Source organism: Malus sylvestris, chromosome 4 (genome assembly GCF_916048215.2).
Source record: "Malus sylvestris chromosome 4, drMalSylv7.2, whole genome shotgun sequence".
In the NCBI taxonomy this organism is placed as follows: Eukaryota; Viridiplantae; Streptophyta; class Magnoliopsida; order Rosales; family Rosaceae; genus Malus; species Malus sylvestris.
The window spans coordinates 15,532,784-15,560,414 of record NC_062263.1 but is presented as its reverse complement, the minus strand read 5'-3'; the positions used below and the strand labels follow the sequence as shown (position 1 = coordinate 15,560,414).

The window sequence follows — 27,631 nt, the reverse complement described above, 5'->3', positions numbered from 1 at the left end:
GGCTTCAAGTCAGCCACACGTGGCGTGTTCTAGTCGAGAGTTAGCCCATTGGCCCTAAAACGAAGCTTTATGCTCATTTTTTAAGATGGTGCAAAGATATATCATTCTATTTTCTTCAATGGTTTCATTCATGATCATTGTCATCTCGAGTATCCTTAAAACTCAACAACGTTCTTTTAGAACGGGGAGAATATAAGGTTTCTTAAATGGTAATGTAGTATCATGCATACAACGGGGAGCGTGCCAATACTCTTAATCAGGTTAGATAGACCTAAAGTCATTGCTAGAGATGTGATTTAGGGATAAAGTTAGTATGTATAGTATTGCATTCATCTAGACAACTAACTTTCCCACATTCATACCTAATCACGTGTTTAATTGAATTCGGTCACATTTATACAAGAAACATGATTCAATTAACCCATATTCCAAGACAATATCAATAAGATTATCCATAATTAAAACATCCAAGATCATAGAAAAACGTTCACCAAGTAAACCAAAATTTATTCATATTCCAAGACAATATCAATAAGATTAGCCATTCATGTGAAAATTCTGCCCTTCCAATGGTGTTCGGTGGAGAAAAATTAGTTTCACATATTGACTGCAAGAATGGTACTCATCAACGACATTGGTGGAGGCATAAATAAATGCATCACCAATGATCTCTTCGATCAAGATGGAAGTAGATTCTGCAAGGTTGAGGTTCGAGAATACTATCCCTATTCTTGAAGTTTTAGGTCTTAGGTGCCAAAGATCACACTTCAGGCGTGATGTCACATCTTGGTAGGCCCTGATTCTACCATATATTGTAAAAAAACAAACTCAAAATTGGATTGTGAGAAAGATAGACCCAGACTTGGGTTCGGTAGACTCCAGTCGAAGCTGGAGGGGTTGTTCGGTAAGCTTCTGCCTAAGCAGAGTAATATCGTTTGGTGCACCTCTTTCGAAGCAGAGCTCTCCATTGGGTGCACCTCTATGTAAGCAAAGCACGCCCTTCGGTAGACCTTTACCGAAGCAGGGCATCACTATTTGGTAGACTCCAGTCGAAACTGGGTTTATACCGTTCGGTACCTTCCAGCTGAATTTTTGGAGTACCTTTCTCTCACAAGTGTGGTAGTAATTAGATCCAAGAATTTTAGTAAACTTTCGTTTTCTACAATGCCGCTTCAAGAACAAGTTAGAAACATGGAAGAACGAGGAAAATATTCTCCAGTCAATATTCGATCAGAATTATAAACTTCATAATCGTACTCATTCATGGACGTAATCATGATGTGCTTCGGGCAATATCTTTCATGATTAGGCAGTTTGTATGAGCGTGCCAAAAAGCCATGAAATTCTCGTTCAGGAGACACTTCCATTTGTAATGCTTTGAGCATAATTCTTTGAATGAAGATCATGGCGGAGGCTTATTCAGCTTTTTCATACCATTGTTGGCTTTAATGGTTTCTCAGCTTCTTGAGTCATGTAGAGATTCATGTCTTTTACCCACTGATGTGATAAAAGTTAAGCACTCAAATTAAACCCTTTTGACAATTGTAGTATATGTATAAGTATGGATCATTCTGGACCGGGGATTAGGAGGGATTGCTAATCTAAACTAAACTGACTTACAAAAAGAAACTTAAAAACACTTAACTAGACTCTATAGACTTAAAACACTTAAAAACACAAACTAAAACATATTCTAACTAATTAGACACACTAAAGTAAAGGGGGATTGGGTTTTGGACGAAAATAAAGTAAAACAAAATAGAAACTAGAACTAAACAGATTTGCACGAAATTGGTTGTTTTGGATGGATGATGGGCTAGCTAGAAGGTCTTTCTCCACACATGACACACTTGCATACAAATCAATCTCCAATTGCTTTTCAATAAACTATGATGCTCAACACCCCAGATTAACCGTGTTGCACAAATTAACCCTCAGATTTTCCTTTACTCATTGAATTGGATAAATGCATGCGACAACCCAAATCATTCTCTAAAAGTCCCCTATATGAATGCATAATAGAGATACAATTAAACATCATTAAGTTCCATGAAAATCATAAGCGTTGACGACGCAATTGTAACTATGAATGCATGATACGTTTGCCAAGAATTCAATTAACGCGATTGTGACAAGCAACCTTCACTACTCATGAATATAAACTTGTAACGATTAGGTGAAACTTATTTATATCCTAGCATCAAATTCATGCATGAAAACTAAGTATGCATCCTTAATAAACATACACAAATCCGTTATGAATAAAATAGATAATTGAATTGCAATCACAACTTATCAAATCACAATTGGAAGAAATCAATTCATATTGCAAATATATTCATGGTTTCGAATTCTCCTCTAGCCAAAAAAGGTTTAGTTCCTCATACTTGCAATTAAACAGAAACAATTGAAATTAAACATTGAAAACCAAAGTAGAATACACCTAGAATGCTCCAGCAATCCAAATTGAATGACTAGCACAACTCCAAGCAATCCTTCTTCCTTGCAAATATGTGGCACCAAGGTGTGAGTGGTGAATGGATGGTCTCTTGTGGTGGTGGATGGATATAGGTGAGTTATGGTGAAGGGTGGAGAGTTGTGTAGATGATGTGGTGTCTTTGGATGATGGCCCCCAAATTATGGTGAAGGGTGGATGTATTTATAGGCTAGGGAGAGGAGTGTATGGAGTTGTAATGAGTGGATGTAATGGGTGTAGTGGGTGAGTGTTGTGGTAATGAGTGGATGTAATGGGTGTAGTGGGTGGATGTTTGGTAATGAGTGGATGTAATGGGTGTAGTGGATGAATGTTTGTAATGAGTGGATGTAATGGGTGTAGTGGGTGGATGTAATGGGTGTAGTGGATGAGTGTTTGGTAATGAGTGGATGTAATGAGTGTAGTGGGTGGATGTAATGGGTGTAATGAGTGGATGTAGTGGTAGGTGAATGTGTTGGGTGAAATGAGTGTTCTAAAATGGTTAGGGAGAGGATGATGCACAAACTTCAAATTTCATCCATTCCTTTTGCTCCAAGCATATGCTATCCATTCCATGCCTAAAAATGCCCCAAAATGCTCCAAAATGCACTTCTTTGCCACATTAACCCTTTGGACCTACAAACACACGAAAATAGCTTAAAATACTAAAATAACTAAGAACTAACAACATAAATGCCAATAAACAAGCTAACTAAGTCGCATAAATATGCTCCTATCACCCACATAAAGTGGTTTCTGTTAGAAACGTCCAAATCAGTGAAATCGAACTTGTGATAGTTTAACAATCCACTTAATAGAGGGAACAAGATTGTGATTGGTGCTATGGGAAAATAAAGCATCCATAAGCATCAATGTTAGAACAATCGGGTTCTAAGATATTTTTTACATGAAAAATGTCAGGTTTTCATGGGTATATTGTTTTATGAAAAACTTCGGATTTCAAAGACACTAAATTTGAAACTATATGTTCAATTTAGTTTTATGACTGATTAGTTCATAAAGGAGAGGTTCTTGCAAGAACATCGAATACAATATGTTGATGTAAGTGTAGTGGACTTGAGTTGCTTCAGGACTACAAAAGGATGTCAATGGTTCAAAGGAGAAAAATAAATTATTGAATCATTAATGTCCAAAAAGTGATCTTCAGGTCAATAATTTTGGATTAATTATCAGATTAATGGACTACTAGTCACTTTTAATTAATTCAATAGATCGAGACCAAACGGAATCAATCGTTGAAGCAAAATAAATAATGACAGACGGGTCATATTAGCTTCAGTTGGTGATAGGCCAAGTGACAATTATATTAAAAATTAATTTTCGTAAACCAAAATACCCCAAAAAATTAAATGGGTATGATTTATAATGCGGGAATGCCAAAAATTGGCATTGGGTCGAAAAAATGTCGCGGCCCAACCTTATTCGGCTGGTTGTGGTGCGGGCAAGGCCCTGCAGCATAGTTGCAGGCCATTGGTCCTCGAGGAGCGTTACGGGTGCAGCCCAGTTATAGCAGGCTATTGGGTCGAGCCTGGATAAAGCCCAGCAACAACAGCTCCTGGTTTGGGCCAAAACAAGGCGCATAAGCAAACCCAGCCGAAGGCTGGCTTATGAGTTGGCACTAAAAGCCTAATTAAAGCTGGCTTTCGAGTTTAGGCCGGGTTAGGCAAGCTCAGCAGCATAGGCAGCTGGAGGTTTAGGCCGAGTGGTGGGCGAAGCCCAGCAAGCATCTGGGGTTTGCTGCATGCGGGCCTAGGGCACGGGACAAAGCCCAGCATCATGAGGCTGCTGGTTTTGGGCTAGAGACACAATAGACAAGTCCAAGAAAGCTACAGGCCTTCTTGGGTTGGGCTAGGGCTGTAGGCCTGTGGGAACCCTACCAGGCCAAAGGCTTGGTGTGTCTTGCGTGTGCAGCAAAGCCTAAAGGGCTACTGCCATGTGGTCCAGAAGTCAAACGACGTCGTCCCAAAGTGCTTCACATGGCTGGGCTACAGGCCAACGATGGGGCTCGGCTCGATACTTTGACTACAAATTCCACATAGCAAAATAATAATTGCGTAATGCATGAAATGTGTGTGTGTGTGTGTGTACATATATATATCGGAAGGTAAATATAAATATAGGGGTTCATGCATCATGAAGAAAGTTTTCATGCTTCGTGGATGTTTCAAATATCTTACTTTATTTTAAGCGTACCTGATTGGTAGAAAACAAATAAAAGCCTTTGAATTTTGTAGAACAAAGCCTCATCCGCAATCCTTCAGTTCCTTAGCCTCTAGCAAGAATGTACTGATAATGTGTTGTAGGCATAATTTACTGAATAATATAAGGCCATAAAGATAGGGGGTGCAGCAGCATAGAAAGAATAAAGAGGTGTAATTGTGAGGTGTGTGTTATTCCACCCCATTATGCCTTTATTTATAGTAGTAGGGAAGGTAAATTCCTTACCCCAATAGAATTACAAGTCTAATAGGATAATAACTAGTCTACGAGATATGGTAGAATCTCATAAGAATATCCCAGATATGATAGGATTTACATAATCACATTCTTAATCTAATAGGACTGCAAAAAATTTGAATTAAAGTACACATCGAGGGACTATAATCACTATGTTATCTAACACCATTTTTTATTAAATTTCAACCTTTTTCAAGAGTTAAATTTCAAAAACCCCTTAATTATATTACTCTCTACAATGTAGCATGTTAACGGGTTAAAAAAAGTTTTGGGTTGAGTCATTAATTGGTCGGCTCATTATCTGGTCCCTTGTAAGAACCCATTATGGGTTTAACACAATACGATTTATTAAGATAACATGTATGACACAAAAAATGTGATCTATTTGTCTGATCTAATATTAGATTTGATACTTTCTTGCATGACTCGTTAATCCGAAACGAAACCAAAAATAACAAATTGTGCTTCAATCTATTAAGATAATGTTTTGATATGATAAAGTTCATTATGATAACATGTATGACACAAAAACAATACCAAACACAAAAAACGCAACCCTACCGAGTGCGTTGCAAGAACCTTGCAAAAAGGGGGGAAAAATACATAACTGACAACTAATAAAACGTCCGGTACCTCCACGTGGCCATCCATTACATGTGGCGTCAAAATCGCTTCCTTACCCTTTCCATTTTTTTTATTCTCGGTCTCTCCTCTTTCTGGCTCTCTGCAATTCCTCTCCCTCTCCTATGGCTGAAACCTCTGCTGCTCTCTGCTTCTCACCCTTCACTTCCCTCTTCTCCTTCATTCGCGCCAAAGACTCCTCTTTCTCTTCATTCTCCACCGATTTCCCTCCAAAATCTCCAAATTCCCACCCTTGTCCCTCCCGCCTTCTCCGGTTTCCCGCCAAATCGTCCTCCGATTCGTCCAATTCCTTACCCGACGATCTCTTCGGCTTCTTTCCTTGGTCCAATGACTCTGGTAGGTACCCATCTTAATAACGCACACATCATTTTCACATGTAATTAAAAAAGTATAATTTCCAAGCTAATGGGGTTATTAATTTAACATTCCTGATTATTATATGTGTTACTTTTACTGTTTGATCTTTTGGGGTTTTTTTTTGTTAAAATAGTTTTAACTGTGTGATCATGTTTGGCAGAAAAAATTGAATGGGTTCCTGAAGAGAGAGTCACATTGTTCACTTCTGATGGACTAATTCAGATTGGAGGCTCCATGGTCCCTCGACGTCTCACTTCTTCGAATGTATGTTATCTCCGTATTTACCATTTTGATTTTGTATTAACAGATAATTAATGAAATAGTACTTTTCGTCGATTAGGCCTGGATTGGGTTCTAGGATTCGGATTAATTATATAAATCACTAATAGAAAATGGATTAATCATTATTGAAACCTGTTTGGATTAGATATCACTGTAGAGCATATGTTGAATAAAAACATGGATCTAAAATTCCAAATTTTGTCAAAGTTGAAGGTAGAAGAGGGATCAATCATGAAGGAAACTTATCCCTCGTAATCAAAGGTTCTAAAAGGCGCTAGTCGGGCAGCTGGCAAGTGCCTAGTGTTAGAGTATAATCAAGGATAGATATGGTGCCACTTGTCAACTCCATATAGGTGTAGTTAGTTGGGATTGTTAGAAAGGTGGTTATGATGTATGGTCCTTATATAAATATCAGTACAATGTAATAACTTTAGTAAGAAGAAATAAGAAGAACAGTTTTACAGAAAATCTCTCTCTCTCTCTTAAGCTTTCTCCTTCTCTCTCTAAGTTCTTTAGATTCTTCATTAGTTTGTTAATGGTTAACATGGTATCCATCACCGGTGTTGCTTGTGCATCTTCGATTCTCTAGTTGATTCCGCTACTCGTTACTTGTTGCTCGTTGTGTTCTTCGTCTTCTTTCCACAGCGATTTCTGTCATTTGTGTTGTGGTTCTTTCAAGATTGGTATCTTCTCCTTCGATTACTAGGGTTTCTGGTACCGTTCTCTTCGATTCTCTTCAACAGTACACATTGTTTGTTCTACCTGCCAGGTGTTTGTAGTATTGTCTCAATTGATTTACGACATTATGGTGACTGCTTCTCAACTTCATATTGTTCAATCTCCCATAACATCTCTTGTTTCCACTGTTTCTGCATCTGTTCATGTGAAATTGGATGATTCTAATTACCTTAATTGGCAATTTCAAATGCAATTGTTGTTGGAAGGCCATGGGATTATGGGATTTGTTGATGGGTCTACTCCCTGTCCTGTTCGCTTTGTTCAACATTCAGGAACTTCTACGGTTGAGAGTAATGCTGAGGCTTGTTCATCTACTGTTGAAAATGAGTCTTACACTGTCTGGAAAATGCATGATCGAGCTTTAATGCAGTTGATTACTGCAACTTTATCTTCGGTTGCTATCTCCTGTGCTATTGGCAGTGTCAGTTCTCACGATTTATGGACTCGATTAAAGGAACAATTCTCCACTGTTTCTCGCACTAGTATCTTCCAAATGAAGTCCAATCTCCAAACAATCAGGAAAGGGTCTGATAATGTGTCTCAGTATTTGCAAAAGATTAAAAAAGCTCGAGATTATCTTTCTGCTGCCGGGGTACATTTTGCGGATGAGGATATTGTGATTCTTGCCCTTAATGGGTTACCTCCTGAATATAATACTTTTCGATGTGTGATTCGGGGTCGTGAGAATGTTATCTCTCTTAAGGAGTTCCGATCTCAACTTCTTGCTGAGGAGCTTATTGTTGAAAGTCATGTTCACAATCCACTTTTGTCTGCTATGGTTGCAGATCATTCTTCTGCTACCAAAGGGTCTCCGTCTCCATTTCAACATAATTCAGGTCCATCGACTTTCTTCTCAGGAGGGACCCGTCAGTTTAATCATACCAAACAAAAGGGCAGGGGCAAGTATAATCAAGGTGTAAAATTCAACAGACAGTCTTATAATGTGTATCCTAATTCTACCTCCGGGGTTCTTGGTTCTTCTCCAACTTTGCCTAATGGTGGATCTCCTTCAGTTATATGTCAACTGTGCAACACATATGGGCACTCTGCAGCTTTTTGTGGATCGAGATCTCCTTCGAAACAAGGCTGTCATATCTGTGGAAAAATAAACCACTCCACTTGGTTTTGTTTTTATAATGACAAAGGGCCCAATTATATCGGTGCTTCTCAGTCTCATTCGATCACTGCTTCTTATGCATCTGCTGGATATCCCTCACAAGGGCCACTGTCTTATACTCCATCTTCAGCTCCACCTCATTTACATGCTATGAATACTGTGGTCTCTCAACAACCACACAGCTCATCTTCTCAGACCTCTCCTCAGTTTTGGCTTGCGGATTCAGGAGCTTCCAACCATATGACTGCCGATCTTAAAAACCTGTCTCTGGCATCTCCATATCCAACTGCTGAGCTTGTGCAGACTGCAAATGGTGAAGGTTTGACTGTGTCTCATGTTGGCAGCAGTGTTATTCAGCCTTCCACTTCTCCTATTAAACTGAATTCCATTTTATATGTACCCCAGTTAACTCATAACCTGTTATCAGTTCATCAAATCTGCCTTGATAACAATTGTTGGCTCATTTTTTATGCCTATTGTTTTTGGATCCCAGACAAAGCCACAAGGAGGATCTTACACAAAGGACCGTGCAGTAATGGACTTTATCCCATACCAGCTCGTGCTTCATCTAGACCTTCACTTCCTCAAGCTAGTGCATGTCTTGGACAGCTTCTCAATTCCAGTGTTTGGCACAAACGTTTAGGTCATCCTTCTAATAATACTACCTCATTGATGCTGAAAAATGCCAATATTCCATGTGATAACGATGTTACTTCCACTGTGTGTCAGAGTTGTTTAGAGGGTAAATTCACTAGGTTATCTTTTTCACCTAGAACTCATCACTCTTCTATTCCATTTGAAATTGTACACAATGACCTTTGGGGTCCTGCTCCTTGTACTTCCATAGATGGTTTCAGATATTATGTCACATTAATTGATGAGTGTACTCGGTTTTGTTGGATCTTCCCTCTTATAAATAAATCTGATTTCTTTGACACCTTTGTGCGGTTCTGCTATTTTGTCCATACTCAATTTTCTACTACTGTCAAAACATTACAAACTGGTGGTGGTGGTGAGTTTGTTAATCACAAGATGCATTCTTTCTTAGAACACCATGGCATTTTACATCACAAATCTTGCCCTTATACCCCTCAACAAAATGGTTTGGCAGAACGAAAACACAGGCATGTTCTTGAAACCACAGTCACACTACTTCAACATGCTTCTCTACCTTCCAAGTTTTGGTCTTTTGGTTGTCAAACTGCTGTTTACCTTATCAACCGAATGCCTACCTCCACCCTACACTATAAATCTCCTTTTGAAGCTTTGTATGGCACACTCCCCATTATTTCCCATCTTAAGATCTTTGGCTGTTCCTGTTTCCCATTTCTTCGACCTTATAATGAAACCAAATTACAACCTAAGACCACAAAATGTATTTTCCTTGGGTATGCTTCTCAGTACAAGGGCTATATTTGTTTTGATGTTTCTCGAAACAAGTTTTACATATCTCGGCATGTGGTGTTCAATGAGTTAGACTTTCCATATACCGACTTGATTTCTTCCACTACTAAGTCTTCCCTGCCTGTGGCTACCAGTAGTCTTCCTCATTCCACTTGCATTCCCAACATGAATAACATTTTAGTTTCTGATTTATCTTCATCCCCTCATACACAACCTGTTTCCACCCCTCATGAGTCACTATCACTGGCACCCGTGTCTCCTGCAGTCTCTTCTTCCCCTGTTTCTCAGCACCATTTACCCTCACCGTCCATTACTGCTGGCCTCGGTTCTTCCTCTCCACTCCCTGTGGATTCTCTACTGGATTCTTCACATGGTCTTGAGGGTTCTATACCTGTTGAGGGTTCTGAGAATTTGCAAGTGGTTCTTCCTATTGCTCCCATTAACTTGCATCCTATGCAAACACGGAGCAAAAGTGGTATCATCAAACGCAAGGCCTTTCTTGTTGCTTTGGCAGACTCTAGTGAAGTGGATCTCTCAGTTATCGAACCTACATCTTATAAGAATGCTCTTAAGGTGTCAGTTTGGTACAATGCTATGCAGGAGGAAATAAATGCTCTTCATTCTCAAGGTACTTGGACTTTGGTTTCTTTACCATCTCAGAAGAATCTTGTAGGCTGTAAGTGGGTGTTTAAACTCAAACGGAATGCTGATGGTTCCATTGCACGACATAAGGCTCGTTTGGTTGCAAAAGGGTTTAGCCAAGAACCTGGTTTAGATTTTGGTGAAACTTTTAGTCCTGTGGTCAAACCAACCACAGTGAGGTTAGTTTTATCTCTTGCTGCTCATTTTGGTTGGCCTCTTCGGCAGTTAGATGTAAAAAATGCTTTTTTGCATGGTTTACTGTACGAAGAGGTCTACATGTCACAACCTCCAGGGTTTGAGGATCCTAGTCATCCGCATCTTGTGTGTAAGCTTCACAAGTCTCTCTATGGCTTGAAACAAGCCCCTCGTGCATGGAATGAAAGATTCACTTCCTTTCTCCCACAAATAGGGTTCAAATCCACATACTCCGATTCCTCTCTGTTCATCAATACAGTTGGCAGTGCAGTTGTGATTCTATTGTTATATGTTGATGATATTATCATTACTGGCAGTTCTTTGCCGACTATACAGCAGGTTATTGGTTCCCTTCTGAGTTTGACCTTAAAGATCTTGGGGAGTTACATTATTTTCTTGGTATTCAGATCACTCGAACAGCTTCTGGATTGTTTCTATCCCAGGCTAAATATATTCAAGATCTTTTGCAGAAGACAGAAATGGTTGATTCCAAGTCTTGTGAAACTCCTTGCTTACCATATAACCGTTTATTGAAGGATGATGGCATTCCATATACCAATCCTACTGCCTATCGCAGCATTGTGGGTGCCTTACAATACCTTACATTTACTCGTCCCGATATATCTTTCTTTGTGCACCAGGTTTGTCAGTTTATGCAAAACCCTATGGTGTCTCACTTCACTGCAGTCAAGCGGATATTACGATATTTGAAAGGCACCATGCAGCTTGGTCTTACCTACTCTAAGAGTGATTTGACAATTCGGGCTTTTAGTGATGCTGATTGGGCAGGTGATCCGAATGATCGACGGTCAACTACTGGAATGGTGGTGTTTCTTGGTGCTAATCCTATCTCCTGGTCTTCCAAGAAACAGCAAACTGTCTCTCGGTCTTCCACAGAGGCTGAATACCGTGCCATGTCTACTACCACTGCTGAGATTGATTGGATCTTACAACTTCTCTCCTTTCTGCAGGTTCACATCCCTTCGTCCCCTGTTCTTTTCTGTGACAACTTATCTGCCATAGCCTTATCATTTAATCCTGTCCAACATCAAAAGACGAAACATATCGAGGTGGATGTTCATTTCGTCAGGGAGCGGATTGCACAAAAACAGCTTGAAGTTCAGTTTGTGTCTTCTCGTGAACAGTTTGCTGATATCTTCACTAAGGGACTCAGTGCACCCTTATTCCACACTCATTGTCACAATCTCATGCTTGGTTCATCCAACCATGATCTTGCGGGGGGATGTTAGAGTATAATCAAGGATAGATATGGTGCCACTTGTCAACTCCATATAGGTGTAGTTAGTTGGGATTGTTAGAAAGGTGGTTATGATGTATGGTCCTTATATAAATATCAGTACAATGTAATAACTTTAGTAAGAAGAAATAAGAAGAACAATTTTACAGAAAATATCTCTCTCTCTCTTAAGCTTTCTCCTTCTCTCTCTAAGTTCTTTAGATTCTTCATTAGTTTGTTAATGGTTAACACCTAGCGCCTAGGTGTCTAGGCGGGCCCTAGGCGATTTTTTAATTGTAATTAAATTTATCATATAAAATATAAATATATGTCTAATTATACTTAAAAAAAATACATAATTGTATGGGGATACATAAATTGAAATAGAATGATATATAAATTATAAAGTACTATAACATATTGAGAACATGAGGAACAAGCATATAATGAGTGTTCATTCAAGTATTTAACAAGTCTCTTACAATTTATGGAAAAAATAAAATGTAAATGGAAGTTATCTATTTTTTGTCTAAGTGAGAGTGGCGACCTAGGCAGTCTAGGCGGGTGCTAGGCGGCTAGGCAGGAACCCAGGCAGGTCTAGGCCTACCTAGGCTCCCTTTCTTATTTTTCAAATGCCTAGGGATTAATCGTGGAGGTGGTCAGCCGCCTAGCACCTAGGCAGGGTGTAGGCAATGCTAGGTGGGGACTTTTAGAACACTGCTCGTAATACTACTAGTTTTGTTATGATCTGAAGGGATACGTTTTGTTGATGATAAATGCATCTTCTATCTTCAACTTGGAGTAAATATGGAAGTCGTATGCACTTCTTCCTTATAATATAAATTGAATCTAGTGAATTGTCGAATCCATTCCAATCGTAGACACCAAATGAGGCCTTATATTCCTGATGGATTCTAATGAGTATGAAAGATATAGTTTTTTTTTCATTCTCACTTTTGGGATCCCCTTTTTTGTACTGAATTTTCTTGTTAAATCATCTAGTTGAGTGTGTATGCTTGACAGAAGAAGCAAGGTCAGTCAAAGACTAATCAAAGATTTCAGAGATTTAAAGAGAGTGATTACATGGACACAGAGCAGGGTTTGTGTCTGGGTGCTCTATTCGATATTGCAGCAACAAATGTATACAATCCTTTCCTTGCTACTATTTCTTGTTATAAACCACAATTTTGTTTTGTGTGCTCTAGTCTTATGTATGTGAGACAAATGTATACAATCCTTTCGTTACTACTATTCCTTGTGACAAACCACAATGTTGGTGGGTGTTTGATCTAGTCTTATGTATGTGAGAATTTGTTATCCAGGGCCTTGATACGGGCAGGAGACTTTGTATCTTTGGCTTTTGCCGTTCCATTGAGATGCTAAGCGATGTTGTGGAAGACACCGTTTTGGAACACGGTGGCGAGGTATGTTTTAACTCCATGTTCTAAACATTTTACCATTTGATTCTTTTTCGTTTCAGAATCATTTCAGTACATTGATTGTCATCAAGAACTAAACCTATGTGTTTGTTTTCAATACTTTGTCTCCATTTCCATAGCCTTATGGTCTAAGTATTAGAGAATCATTTTCAAGACATCTTAGGCTCCAAAAACTCATCTTGTTTTATTGTCTAAGAGGTCCACTGATATCACCTATGAAAAAATGATTTATGTGTTTCTTGTGTAGTTCTGTTGAATTCTTCATATCTTTATTGCAGTGTGTTCTTAGTTTCTCACTTCTGTATACATGTTTTATTTCAAGAGCTGGAAATAGAGGGTTTTCCAGAATAGCTGTAAATTCAATGTCTGATTGGGAGCTGGACTGGTCAACTTTTGGTCAAAATTGTATTAGGCTTTGGTTTGTCTAGCAAATTGCACTGCAAACATTTTACTATGTACATATCATATAGGCCATTGACAATTGTCCAGTGACGGGCCAGGTAATAATTATCACTGTCCATTCTGGTTGGAGCTAAGGGAAACAGATTTCTTTAATTCCTTAAATTGTCTTTCTGGACAAAATTAGGTTATTTGAAAGATGATTAAAATTTGCTGCCTTAGTAAGTTGGTCTTTAATACCTTTCGAACCTGAGAAGCTATATTCCCTAGTAACAATGTTGCTCGAGATGAATGTTCTCCGGTGACGTTTTACCAGTGGTGGTCGTATACAAGTTTCGCGACAAGATGGCTTTCCCTGTACCCATTCTCTGTGGAGGTACGGTCTATAAGAAAGCAGCAAACCTTGTGAATGGTGGTAAAGTTCCCATCATCACAAACTAGAAAATAACTGCCATCGGCAGTTAAGTTAGATGGCATGCTAATAAGAGTTGGGGGGTTGATACTGCAAACATTCACCACTCAAGAATCTTCTTACCTGGGGAGTGAAGATGGCAAGGACCACCTATACGGTGATGGTGGCTCCATATGGAAATTAATTGTTAGGTTATACTTGGAAAGTACTCAGATGCTCCAAGTGATTAACCTTCCATATTGTAGCCAATCCATTAAAAGTAGCTTTGTGACCATGGAAGATTATCCTAATGGAATTCTTGTACAGCTGAACTACTACACAAAACTAGACTTATGAGATGAACTAGCCACTCCTTGAGAAGGAAAGGAAAGATGGAAGCACTTCAATAATTGACACAGAAAAAAAAGAGAGACGAGGGTACAGCAGGAAAATGAGCTTAGTATCTGGGGACAACAAAAGAAAATGAGTGAACAAAAAATATAAGTGGGGTAGGAAAAAGTGTAAACGGTGTTTGAACAGGTTAAATGGTTCCGGGTCTTGGCTCTAGTACCTGGAGCTGAAGCAAGCACTCTGCCTACTCTAGGAAAGGGTCATTCCAGTAGACATATTTCTCCGCTCCTGGGCTGGTCACTGTATCTTGTTTCGTAGATGTTTATTTTGCATGTTTGACATTGTGGCTAAATTCAGATCTCTGATGACCGGAGTCCTGGATAAGCTTTTTGTTTTTAGAGTTATGGTTTTGTCAATTTCAATTTCAGGTTGTTGCTGCAGAGAAAGCCATGAAAGGTGGTTTGCAAGAGAAGCTAAGAATGACGGTTGCAGTGCCGTTACTTTGGGGGGTCCCTCCTGCCGCTGAAACACTTCACCTTGCCGTAAAGAGTGGCGGAGGAATTGTAGACAAAGTTTATTGGCAATGGGATTTCTTATAAAAAAAACAAAAGATTAGCATCCCTTCCTTACCATTATTTGTGCATGTTGTACATAATATTGTTTTATTCCAAATCAAATCAGCCGTCTCCAGTTTCTTACCATTATTTGGCTACATTAAACAACTCCTCCATCAGAAAACTAATGGAGAGCGGCTTACATGGTGCACTGTCAATGTGGCGTTTCATGCTAATCATACAATGTCACATACAAAGAACATTTTACGTAGCATTGTGTCAATGGACAAGATTCGCCCGGTTACAGTGTATCTGAACTGAGGAAGGCCTTTTATCTTAAATGCCTATTTTAAGATGACAGGGGAAGCTCTGGATGAACAAACGTCAATGCAAATTTTGTACTTCAAAATCCTTTTTGTGATCTTAAAAGGTTTTCTGTTTAGACCGAAGTAATGAAAGCTATATTTTGAGAGAACGAAATGAACAAAAGATTACAGACCCCACTTAATTTTTCAACTTTAATTTGAGATTCGGTTTTAGCTTTTGACAAGACTAATCATGCAATTTTGGACCCTTCTATTTTGGTTTTTAGAATAATGTGCTTCAAACCCTCAACACTCCCGTTAGAGGGTTCAAAATAGAAATATCGCTTGTTAAAAGAATAGTAATATTTGGTTATATTTTGTTAAGAAAAGACTAGACATAGCTAATACGTGTCAGAGGTTGTAGGGGTGCAAGTTTAACTGGAATTTCTACCTTCAAGTATGAATTTTTTTTTATTCGAATCAAAATATTGTCGAGAAAATAGGATAAAATTTAAAAATAATATTGGGAGTTCACAAATTCGTAATTTCTTGTACGATTTTTTTCCAATTATTTCAAACTTGTTTTGATAAAAAAATTTCAAAAAAATTCTAATTTTTCTTATTGTTATTTACTAAAATTGTGTGTTTTGTAATTAATTTTTGTATTTTTATCACGTTCATTGTTTCTATATTTAATTATACCCTTATGTGTTAAAATTTATAAACCTAATATATAACACTAAATTAATTGGATTTATAGAAAATCATGTTTGAAATATTAAAATTTCATAAATTCATTGTTTCTATATTTAATCATACCCTTATATGTTAAAATTTATAATACTAAATTAATTGGATTTATTAAAAATTCATAAATTAATTGTATTTATGGAAAATCATGTTTGAAATATTAAAAAAGAACAATGATTTGCATATACGAAAATGTATAAAAATTTGAAAAATACTTGAATTCTGAATTATGCTCCAAAAAATTCGAGATAATTTCGATATTGAAAAGTTCGAATTAATATTTTTGATTGGATCCAAAAAGTTTGAAATAAAAATTAAAGCCCTTTTCCAATTTGTTCCTTCCGAAAATCACCCTTAAGAGGATAATTAAATGCTTATAAAGTTGAATAAATCACCAAATATTTTGTATGCTTACAAAGTTGAATAGTATGACCATGCGTGAAGCTTAAATATTATATTGTAAGCCCAAAAAAGCTGGTTGGGGAAAAAAACTGCTTTAGGTTTAAATCCTAAAATTTAGGACACAAAATTTTAGACCTTAGGCCCTATGCATTGGAGATCGTCTAATGGAACATTGACAAATTAGTGTCCGATGAGCGATGTAAGAATATTTTCATTGAAGGGCGGAACGACCCACAAATTAGGGTAAGAAAAATTATAAACCATTTGTCACGCCATTATTGGCCCACTTTATGCTACTGGACTTAGTCTTGAGGGTAGGAGAAGAGGGTGATGGCAAAAGTAATGCCCCCCTTCGGTATTATTTTTCTTCACTATCCGGCCTTCGGAAAATTTATACAACTAGCAAATTTGAGGGTTATAATATTCAAATCTGGGCTCTACGCCATTCGAGGGAGTAGTCAAAAGGGTGATCCGGAAGTCATCCAAAGGTGGCTCTGAACTCCGATTCTAAGTACGACTACTTCTATCCCGGACCAACATACTAAGTCAAGTATGTTCTGCAAGATCGTATGTTAGTAGGTCCCAAAGAGGCATCCAGACTAGGAACTCCCTAAGAGGAATTTTATTCCAATGGAGCTCCGATACGCAGAAATGCTTTGGCTAAGTTAGTCAAGGTAGTTTGATCGAAAACACTCAGGTGCATTGGGTCTGACAAAATGATTCAAAAATTTTGCCGACGACCAAGTCTCTAAAGAACTTTTGTGTAAGATTCACTGGAGATGGACACGCGATCCAGTCTAGAAAGAGAAATCCCTCCTAGACTACATTGCAAGTATTGAAATCCTTGACCCAAGAACTTGGGCAAGGTAAAAAATTGTTATTAGTTTTCTCCTTGCAAGTTGTTTCAAATATGGTGTGAAGTTCTTAAATCCAATAAATGTGTAGCTAGGTGGGCACGGAGCGAGGGATTCTTCATGGATTTAATGTTTAATTCCTAGTACCAGATTAAGGTGATACTCCGACTATCTCGATGAGTATACTTTATGGATGCTAAGTTTGGGAGGTAATATTTTTTCAAATCAACGTTATCGGAATGAGGGGTTTTGAGCTATGTCCCCAACCACAACTTACTCACATTCTTTTATGTTGCTTATTTTATTTCTCAAAGTTTGTTTACTTTAGGGTTTTGGAATTTTTCATGGATAAGAAGGCAACAAACAAGTAAATACTCACACAAGCACATGTTTATTATCAAAATCCCAATAGAAAGGTTCAAGTTGGTACAACAGTTTGGGGGAGACAAGCCCTCACCCCTGGCAAAAGAAGATTTTGAAGACTACACAACATACTTGACCAGAATCATCAATCCTATTGGAGATTCTACGGCCGAATCAATTGCATACTATGCCCATCTTGCTGTGTTCTGAGCAAGATACCACATGAAGGGCGAGTATTCTGATGGAGATCCACCACCGTCGTCGTCCACAAGCAGAGGATGGAGGAGAAAGCAGTGACAAAAAACAACTACGAAATCTCAACACCTTGTTGAGATTGCACTTAACATTGAAGATGGCATAGAGAGTGCTACATGGGGATGAATGTTATAGAACAAATCGCGAGAAGCAAGGGACATTAGGATAGAATTATGGCTAAATTAGGTATTAGTTAGCTGCATTTGTCAGAAATTGATAAATGCATGGAAGGTTTTTGGACATCAAAAGATCATGGAAGAAATTGGGTATGGAAAGGAAACTTTGGTTGAAACGTAGAGGTTTCATGTTCTAGAAGTAATGATGACTATGAAAATCTCAAAGGAGAAGTGGTTATTTAAAGGCAAATGAAGAGTCTTTGCCTAGAAATCGATGCATACAAGAATCGAAGCCAATCACGTGATTGATTCTTTGAAGAGCATGCTTGCGAAATGAAGGCCTTCACCACCATTGCAGTTGATTTTGCACGATTAGAGGTTGCTTGGCGAAATCGAAGCAACTCAACTACCCCACTTTAATGTCAAGAGTTAGGCTAGCGCACAAGAAACTAAAGACTAAACGGTATGTGTTCCAACGTACTCCGAAATGCATGGTCTATGGGTAACAATTCATCCTCAAGGGGAACAAGTTGCCTCTCAGATAAATGGTAATGGGCAATTGTGAGACCATGGCTTTTCAAGGCCGGAGTAAGGCTGATCTGAATACAATTACCTTAGAAACCCAGTCATAGACTCACCAGTTCAACGCGAAGTTGGATCATACATAGTAGCAGTGCCACCATAACCCTATTCTGGAGCAATAGGCGGAGTTCAATCAATTCCGTCGGATACCATGCTTGTTCCACAAAACCCACGATGTGATCCCAATATGGACTTAATCAGGTCCTATAAGTCTTGGAGTTTCTACAATCTAGGGATTGGCATGTGCCATAAATAATCACAAACTCCTAAGAGGGTACAATATCTACTTCTAGATATTCTCTATGATTCTCCCAACTTAGAACAAGGATTTTATCCTGAAAATGTCTATCTCCCATAATATAAATATACCCATATAGAGTTTATCTTTGATAACACAATCTAAACACTTTAATTCTCTTGTCCCTTAACTAAGTCTAAAACTATTCACTAACTTGACCGTTAGAGAGCCTTTGGTGGCACCCCCTCCCAGCGTCTCAGGTTTGCTCACTGTTGTTTTCTATTTTGCAGGTTGCTCAAGTTTGTGCACAACCACCACTCATGGCAGTGTGCGAATTTTGTTCCAACAATTAAGCCCCAATTATTTTTTTTTGTTGAATGTACATGTGGCAACAATGAACCCACTTTTTGGCTTACTTGGATACTAAAATAATAATAAAAATAATTTTCAAAAAGGGAAATGAAGATGAAAAAATAAAAATAAACAAAAAAAAAATATTCACAAATACAACATAAAAAAAATGAAAAAATTCGGGGAACAACAAGCCTCTATCATCTCCAAGCTTAACCTACAACCACTGAAACCCCATCCCAACCTTTATATTCAAAACCCACCAACAAAAATTTAATTGGGGTTTAACAGATATGACATTTTCAATAGGTTCTATTATATTTCCCCCATACACTCTTTCTTGAGAAACAAAGCAATCACAACCACCTACGAGTACCACCACCAATGCCACAACCAATACCCTCACAACCACCGCCATTGCCACAATTGTCATCTTAACAACCTCCACCACTTGCCCTACCACCATTGCAACTGCCAACACTCTCACAACCTCAGCAATATCTACCACCACCACTGCGATCGCCATCATTGTTGCCACCCACTCTGTCGTGAGAACCTCCACCCCCACCACCATTACTTTTCCTACACCGCACCACAACCCTACCATTCATGCCATTGCCACTGCCACCATCTTCACCAACACTATTTCCATTACAACTGTTACTAACCATCCGTCAACATTGATACTATCACCATTTGCTACCATCATCGTTGCTGACACCACCCACACTCCCACCCTACCACGATATAAAATGTAAGTCAATACATTTCTTTTAAAAAATACGGTACAAAAAACTTTGAACATCATGTCCATTTGAGTCACTGGACATATTTTTCGGACTTATAACATTGTTAAAAATACAATTTACTAGTGTTTAGTTACTTTTCAACTAATTATTGTCAAAGAACAATATAAGCAGCTTATATAAAAAAAAACTACAACAATACTAAAATAGCCCTGAGTTAGATCAAGGTTTCCACACCCTTCAATGTAACTAAACAAATTAGTTCACTCTGCTCTAGCCTCTAGCAGCTCCCAACGCTATGTTAGCCACCCACCCACACAGAATAACAAAAAGAAATATTATAGCGACCATATTTCTTTAATACAAAGATATAGGGATACTAAGAGATGTAAAATTGGGGTTAAGCCTAGACTGTCCGAATAAAAAATTCTTAATTTCGTCACTGCTTCAACCATGTAGCCAAGACTTATAGAACCAAAACAATGAGAAAAAGAAGAAGAAACGGTGACATATATCAGCAATTTGCATCATAACAGACCCCTAATCGGATGGCAAACGTCTACATGACTAGCTAAAATCTTGAGTCATTGGCCAAACAAAGCTTAAGATAAGAACTGATTGGAAGAGAATTAAGATTCGTTGATTTGTAATATCAATATGCCTATGGACAGTAGACTGATCATCAGCCACATATCCCTCTCTATAAACTTCCAAAAGTCCAAATTTGAAGAAATAATTTTGCAAAAAGTTGCTCGGAAATTTCATGGGTCAGTTCAGTGGTGCCACGACTTTTACCTTTTTCACTCCACCAGCAAATACATTCCTAATAAGAAACCTTCCCCATTGGTTTAGAGACAATTATAATTGTTTAATCCCATTTATATAATGCCTATAGCTGGCAAAACCCATTAGTCTAATCTAATAGCAGAAGGCAGACAAAATATTTGTTGGAAGAGGTCAATGCAATGCATTTATCTTCAACGTTGCTTTCTGTATGTCTTGTGGAAAACAAAACAGCAAAACCCATCAAACCTTCCCCAAAGATATCATCTACTTCCCTTTAATAATCTCTCTACTCTACTGAAGAATCTTAGCTATTTTTAGTTGTGTATTATCTAATATTAAATATAAATGTAAAGAGATATACAACTAGTTAGAAGACAGATTCTTTTATGTTCTACAAGTTGGATTTGTTTATGAGATGCGAGTTCTACCTACGTTTTTCTCGTTCTATTCACTTTTGTTCATTTATGTGCGTTGAGGCTAAAACTGAACATGAACTTGTAGCAGAAGAAATATAATTTGTGAAAATCAATTTCCTTTGTTTATCATCCACCTGTTTTTGTTTTTTGTTTTTTGTTTTAATTCAACCATGGATCTTCTCCTCTCACAACCTCAAAGTCTTAGTCAAAAGTGTTATCAATTATTGACACCCACCCCGCATGTTATTTGCCTATTAATTAATTAACCACTGAAAATAGAGACAACTCTACAGGATAATATGCGTGCTTTTACTATTATTACAAAAGAGAGAAAGTTCGAAACTATTACAATAATTCTTAGAGAGGAGAGAGTTTCGAGTCTAGGACGTATGGATAGAAATCCAACATCCTATCTATTAAGATATTGGACCATATATAACCGCTTGCTATGATTTAAAAATAGTTTTGAAATTTGAATTATGTTTGAGCCTTAAACCATCTCCAACTGAAGGGTCCAGAGGGTCAGAAGGTTGAAAATAGCCAAAAAACCGTCTCCAACCGAGGGCTAGGCCAGAGGGCTCGTGGGCCCCACGGAATCTGAAAGGGCCAAAAGGCCAAAGGGCTGGGCGCATGCAGCCAGCCCGGGTCTGGCCAGAAATTCAAAAAATCATGTCGGATATAATCGACAGGAATGCTTAAACAAAAATTTGAATCCAACAACTAGCTAACTAGCCGTTGTATTCAATTTTTTTTTTATAATGAATTTAAATTTTTTTTTTGCTATTAATACCTAAACCATTCCTACACCATTTCTCACATAATTTTCACAATTTCATACTATCTCACTTCATTCTATTTTTTTCCTATAACTTCTATTTTACAAAATTTGTTTCATATTTTTTTTTAAATTCCATTTTTTTTTCTATAACTTCTATTTTACAAAATTTGTTTCATAATTTTTTTTTTACAAAATTTTACATAATTTGTTTCACTTGGCAGTTGGATTTGAATTTAAGTTGTAGTTTTTAAATAATAAATTATGTTTGGCCCTCGGTTGGAGACAGTTTTTTGTGACAAGACTAAAACGAGCCCTATGGCCTTTTAGCTCTCGGTTGGAGATGAAGACAAATATAGTCATGTACTATTTATTAAAATATTAATTTCTTCGATGACCAAATGACTAAAACGAACCATTTGGCCAACCCTTGGTTGGAGATAGCCTTAACCCCACGCCATCATCTCTACTTCCAAGGCCTCCAAAGAAAAATAGTACTCCTATTTGCTCCTATGCCCAATATTCTGACCATGCAATGCAAGATGGAACAAATTCGATGTCTTTTTTGACAAAACTTAAGGAAAAAAATGCAAGAAGAAAATTGTTAAATAATTAGCACCAGTTTATTATCAACCATGACAAATGATCATGCTACGTGTGCCATTGGCAGTGCATAAGCAAGGAACTGATGTAACTGATGACGCCAATGAGATGTGTGTCTTGGCATAATATTTTGCCTGCCTTCCATTCTATAATATTGTTGGTTCTATATTTTATTAGGACTGAGATTGGGATTAACATCAAGTCCTTTTTACTTTTTAAACTCTAACATGAAATCCAACAACACAAAATAATTAAAAATTCTAAGACAATAATATCCATGAAGATCTAAGGCGCTAGTCCCCTTCATATAAAAATTTATCTATTCTGGAGTTATAATTTTTTTATCTTACACATCACACCAAAAAAATATAAATTTGCTACAAGAAAGTTTTTATAATGCATAAAATAAGAATATTCGAGATTATGAATCTCAGAGAAGTTTTCGTTTCACCGGAGATTGACTATGAAGAAGAACAATGCACAAGTATTAAAGAGATAATTGTTAGGGTGGAAAGAAAATACTGAGGACATGGTGATGCTTGCCTTTTAAGATTGCAGGTTTTAAAAGGTGATGGGTTTTTTCTTCTGAATATTCCATGACATCTGCGTGCCTGATTAATATGGTAGCACAGTTAAATTGTACTTACATACACACACACACACACATCATTTCCCAAAAAGTAAATGCACAAAGGAAACTTCTAACAAGTACTGTCAAGAAAAATATATTCACACACCCATCATAAACATCGTAACCCTTCTCTCTCTCTCTCTCTCCAGATCCGAGAATCTCCAGCCCATTCCTTCCTTCTCCAAATCTTTTACTCACACAGTCAGCATCATCAGTAGTACATCATGACCTTTTCCTCTGTCTTGTTTTCATCAAACAAAAAGTTGTTGCAACTACCTGTACTACTAATTAACTGCTTAATCTCTTCCAGTCCATAGTCCAATCCTGCTTGATCTTCCCACATCCTATTTCCACTGGAATTATTCTGCATAATTTTCTGCTCTCCTCCAACCCCATTAAAAAAATTATAATTTTGCAAACCCATCTGTAGTTTCACCTCCCCATTAGTTGCACCGCCGTTGCGGCCGCCATAAGCACCACCATATTCATACTCTCTTTCTGTGATCTGATGGTTGCTGCAACTCCCATCAGAGGAGCTGCAACTTGCTTCACCTCCAAACATCAAAATGTTATCCTTGACTTGATAATGCTGCTGCTGCATGTGTCTCCCCACAAAGCTCTCTTGGGGGATTTGCAGAGCAGAAGGAGCAGAATTAATGGAACTGCTGCTCATTAGACTTTGTGAAAAAGAAATGGGCTCCAAAGTGCCGGTGAAAGACCTGGTTTGTGTGTAAAATGTAGTGCTGGTGTTGCTTCCTCGGTATGATAACGGCGAAGAGGATGTGGATGAAGTTTGAAGGAGAAGAGATGGGTGAGATTTTAGCAGCTGGGATGGGAGAATGCTTATGCGCATGAGCTTCTTTTTTAGCTTGGTGTTCCAGTAGTTTTTGATATCATTGTCAGTCCTGCCTGGCAACTGAGCTGCTATTATTGACCACCTACACATTGGTTTAATTCCGTTCCATAAGAAATAATGTGTGACTGCATATGAAATTATCACAAAAGATCTAAAGTTGGAATGCAAGAAAAGAACCCAAGAAATTAAAACATATAATGTTGAATAATTCAAACAAAGGACCAAGAAATTCAAACATATAATGTTCAATAATGCAAGAAAAGGACCCAAGAAATTAAAACCTATGCGTCTTGAAGAAATCTTTCATCCTCAACCATATAACCCACTTGTTATGAAATTGCTTCAACATATAATCATACAGTACGTTCTCTGATAGATGTAAATTTTCCCATCTTTTAAACATTCTTTATTCTTTACATTGAAAACCCAGGTGGGCAAAATGGTAAGAATTGGACCCCATGTGGAAAATATGAACGGAAATATAAAAAAGGAAAATTGTGGAAGAAAATGGGATTTGAAGAAAAGGTTACCTGCTTCCAATGTTAGTAAAGAGGTTGCAGATAATTCTATCTTCTTCATCAGAAAATTCACCATGTTTAATGTTGGGCCTCAGATAGTTAAGCCATCTTAGTCTGCAGCTCTTCCCACATCTCCTAAGACCTGCAGTTGCAAACCAAAAAGCCATTCAGAAAGTATCACAAATACACACACACAACAAAAGTAGAAACAAAAAACTTACCAGCTTTCTGTGGAAGAGCAATCCAATTCCCTCCAGTCCCATATTTTTCTATGTACTCTTTCAGCTTTGCATCTTCTTCAGGTGACCATGGTCCTTTCTTTACATTTGCCTTGTCACAGCAAGGAGCTCTCCCCATCTCTCTCTCTCTCTCTCTCTCTCTCTCTCTCTCTCTCCCTCTAAACTGCTGAGTAACCAAGAGAGAAGAAAAGAGACCCTTACAAATAGATTGTGGTGAATAGTTGTTATGGAAGTTTTCTGTCTAATTTTGCCTCTGTTTCAATGGACTTGAAAGAGAGATTATGGTGACTGCTACTTTGAGGGGATATTATTTATTGAGAGAGAGCAGAAGTCAAAGGACAGCCTCTCTAATTTCAATCATCTCTTAATTTTTTTTCTGACCCCTCTTTGTGTTTGATTAGGAATTGAGCCTACCAGACCTAGTAGCCTATCACAGAACTTCCATCATAAAACTAATAGAGTAATAGACCCTCTTCCCCCCACTCCCTGGTCTAACCCTTACTTGTTCTCATCCTTCTCCAACCCTTACTTTGTCTTTATACACTTTCTTTTCTTCTAATTAAACGAAAATTGAAAAACAAAAAACTAAATGCGCGCATAAAAAACATGAGTGTGAAAATTAGTACTCTAATTAAAACAATAATCAGTAAGTGTAATGTATCATTAGTTAAGGATTTAACAGTGTAAATTATTTCCACTTTTACTCGTCCAATATACTACCAAGCACTTAGTTTATGTTGCTGAATTTCTCTAGTATAAAGAAAAGGTCAATTAAGAATTACCAAAATTTTGTTAGTAAGTAGCATGGGACAATATGAAAGAAAGAGTGAAAGAGAAAAATTAGGGTAATGCTAGGAAGACCAAAATTTTAAATTAAATTTGCAAATCAAATGATATGTTACTAATAGGAAATAAACACATTAATTAACGTTTAAGTAATAATCTAATCATCAACAACCACATAATTTGGTTTGCAAATTTGGTTTAAAAAATTTAGTATCTCTAGTATAACCTGAAAAATTATATCCTTCTATTCCAAAGAGCTAAAATCACACAATGGTCTATTTTATGTTAAAAAGAAATATTGACAAAACTTTGTTCAGTGCCTTCCAACTTTCAATTTATTGTATCACTTACTCTACAATTCTTTGATGTCGTTCTATTAAGCCTTCAGAAGACCAAAAAAAGAAAGTTACATTTCATATACTAAGCAGAATACTATGAATAATTGTTGAAAATGATCCTAGTAGATTTTGACCGGAGAAAAACTTAAGCGTACAGGATTCATAAACCCATTATCGTTCTGTGATGTGTGAGCGCTATTACCTGATGTGTGAGAACGACATAGCCGATGTATAACTACATGCATAAGAGTGGCAGTGGTTTTAACCAATATAACCCTTTGGAGCATGTTATCCATAAGCCCTTCGATAATGAAGTTAGTTGAGTTAAAGAAAAGCTAGGGATGCTTAAAGAAATGGAAAGAGAACGCTTGATAATGTGACATTGACACACCCCGACTGAGTTCAAGGCATGCTGGCCATCACGTGAGAGTGACGTAGCCATGTACACAATGCGGAAGCAATAAAGAAAGGAAATATACGAATAATTAAAAACCGAATTACTAGAGTGCACTACTAAACAGAAAGTGATAGGAGTTAGTTACAAAAGTTAGCACTCCTAATCAGAGCATAATAAGTCTGGGTGCAGTCCAGTAGGACAAGTACTAGTTATACAGTACCAGGAATGTCCTACTATTATTTAGATAGGTCAGAACTGCTGACATCCTCAAGCCACCAACAGCAAGCTTACTTAAAACCTGGAGGGGCGCAAAACAGAAAACGTGAGTGGGCAAAAACAAATGTTTTACAAAATCATTTCATTTATAAACATAACTAACCCCTTGCTGTAAAACATGTATAATTTTTCCCAGAATCAAGATATAAGCATATACATAAATTATATCAATTCAATTCAATTCATATAATCATTTTCATGTATATGCCATGCCAAGATATAATAGAATAAGCAATTCAGGTAAAAATAATTTCATAGAAATATAACATGTGAGTCGGAACCCCTATGGTAGTCTGTACGGCTGAATTCATAGCTCAAAAGTCACTCTAGTCGGAGTCACTACTATGACCTATACGGCAATATACTGTACAAGAGTCGGAACCAAACAAAAAGGTCTATACGACAATAATGGGTGTAATATAATCATGCTCAATACTACTATCACATAATAGCTGGTCACTTACGAGTCAGAACCATAGTAAAGGTCTGTATGACAAGACTGTGCACCTAAATTGGATCCAATATGAGCATATGGTGTGGGAGGTGACATAATAAACAGGTCTGTGCCGTAACTCTGGCTAAATCACAATCACTCTAAGTGCAGTTTTATGAGCTCAACATTAATCAATCACATATTACCTCATTGATGATTCACATAACCAAACATAACTTACTTGAGCTTAACTGAGCATCCACAGCACCACATTTATATATATAAAGCATCACATACCAATTCATGTATGAATTATAACTTATATGCATGGCATTAAGGCATACTATCATTTAAACACCTTTTTTTCTGGGAAAATATCAAGTATATAATATATATTGAAAACCAAAAGCCCACTCACTGATATGTCGAAGGGTCGTAGCCCCCAAGTCGCCCTTGGATATGCTCGTCCTCAGGATAAGTCTCACCTATATGCGAATTAACTATAAAAATGTTATTTTAAAGCACATAGACAAAACTAGCTAATAACTTCTCATACATAGCTCAAAATGGGTATATGAATATACCACAGTGACCTACACAACTTCAGGAACATTCCCATATTTTTAGACTAATTTTTGGAAGCCTTACGCACCCCCACGCGTCGACAATGGCACGGCCAGACGCGCCCCCCACGCACGGCCATGTGCTAGGCATACTGACGGGGTCAATTAACACTGTCAGGAATATTCCATTTGTTCCTTAATAAAACTTAACGGCGTGACTTAACGCCGTTAGAATATTCCATTTACTTAACGAAATATTCAGTCTTCTTTTTCCTTTGAACTCCGGCAACCGTCGCAGTCATCGGAAAACTGAGAATTTTTCAACACCTTATATCTCGGCCATTTTTAACCCA

The 27,631-nt window shown here is 37.6% G+C and overlaps 2 protein-coding genes across 2 annotated transcripts; one reads left to right on the top strand and one right to left on the bottom strand.

Moving 5' to 3' along the window:
* Nucleotides 1-5,627: 5,627 nt before the first annotated feature.
* On the top strand, nt 5,628-14,917 carry LOC126619498 (uncharacterized). Its single transcript, XM_050287895.1, has 5 exons — nt 5,628-5,929; nt 6,111-6,214; nt 12,589-12,705; nt 12,888-12,989; nt 14,574-14,917. The coding sequence occupies exons 1-5, from the start codon at nt 5,698-5,700 to the stop codon at nt 14,742-14,744; spliced, it is 726 nt and encodes a 241-aa protein (XP_050143852.1). The 5' UTR covers nt 5,628-5,697; the 3' UTR covers nt 14,745-14,917.
* Nucleotides 14,918-22,763: 7,846 nt separating this feature from the next.
* On the bottom strand, nt 22,764-24,924 carry LOC126619496 (transcription factor RAX2-like). Its single transcript, XM_050287893.1, has 3 exons — nt 24,468-24,924; nt 24,259-24,388; nt 22,764-23,810 (listed from the first exon to the last, which is right to left on the bottom strand). Exons 1-3 carry the CDS (start codon nt 24,601-24,603, stop codon nt 23,084-23,086), a joined length of 993 nt encoding a protein of 330 aa, XP_050143850.1. The 5' UTR covers nt 24,604-24,924; the 3' UTR covers nt 22,764-23,083.
* Nucleotides 24,925-27,631: the final 2,707 nt, after the last annotated feature.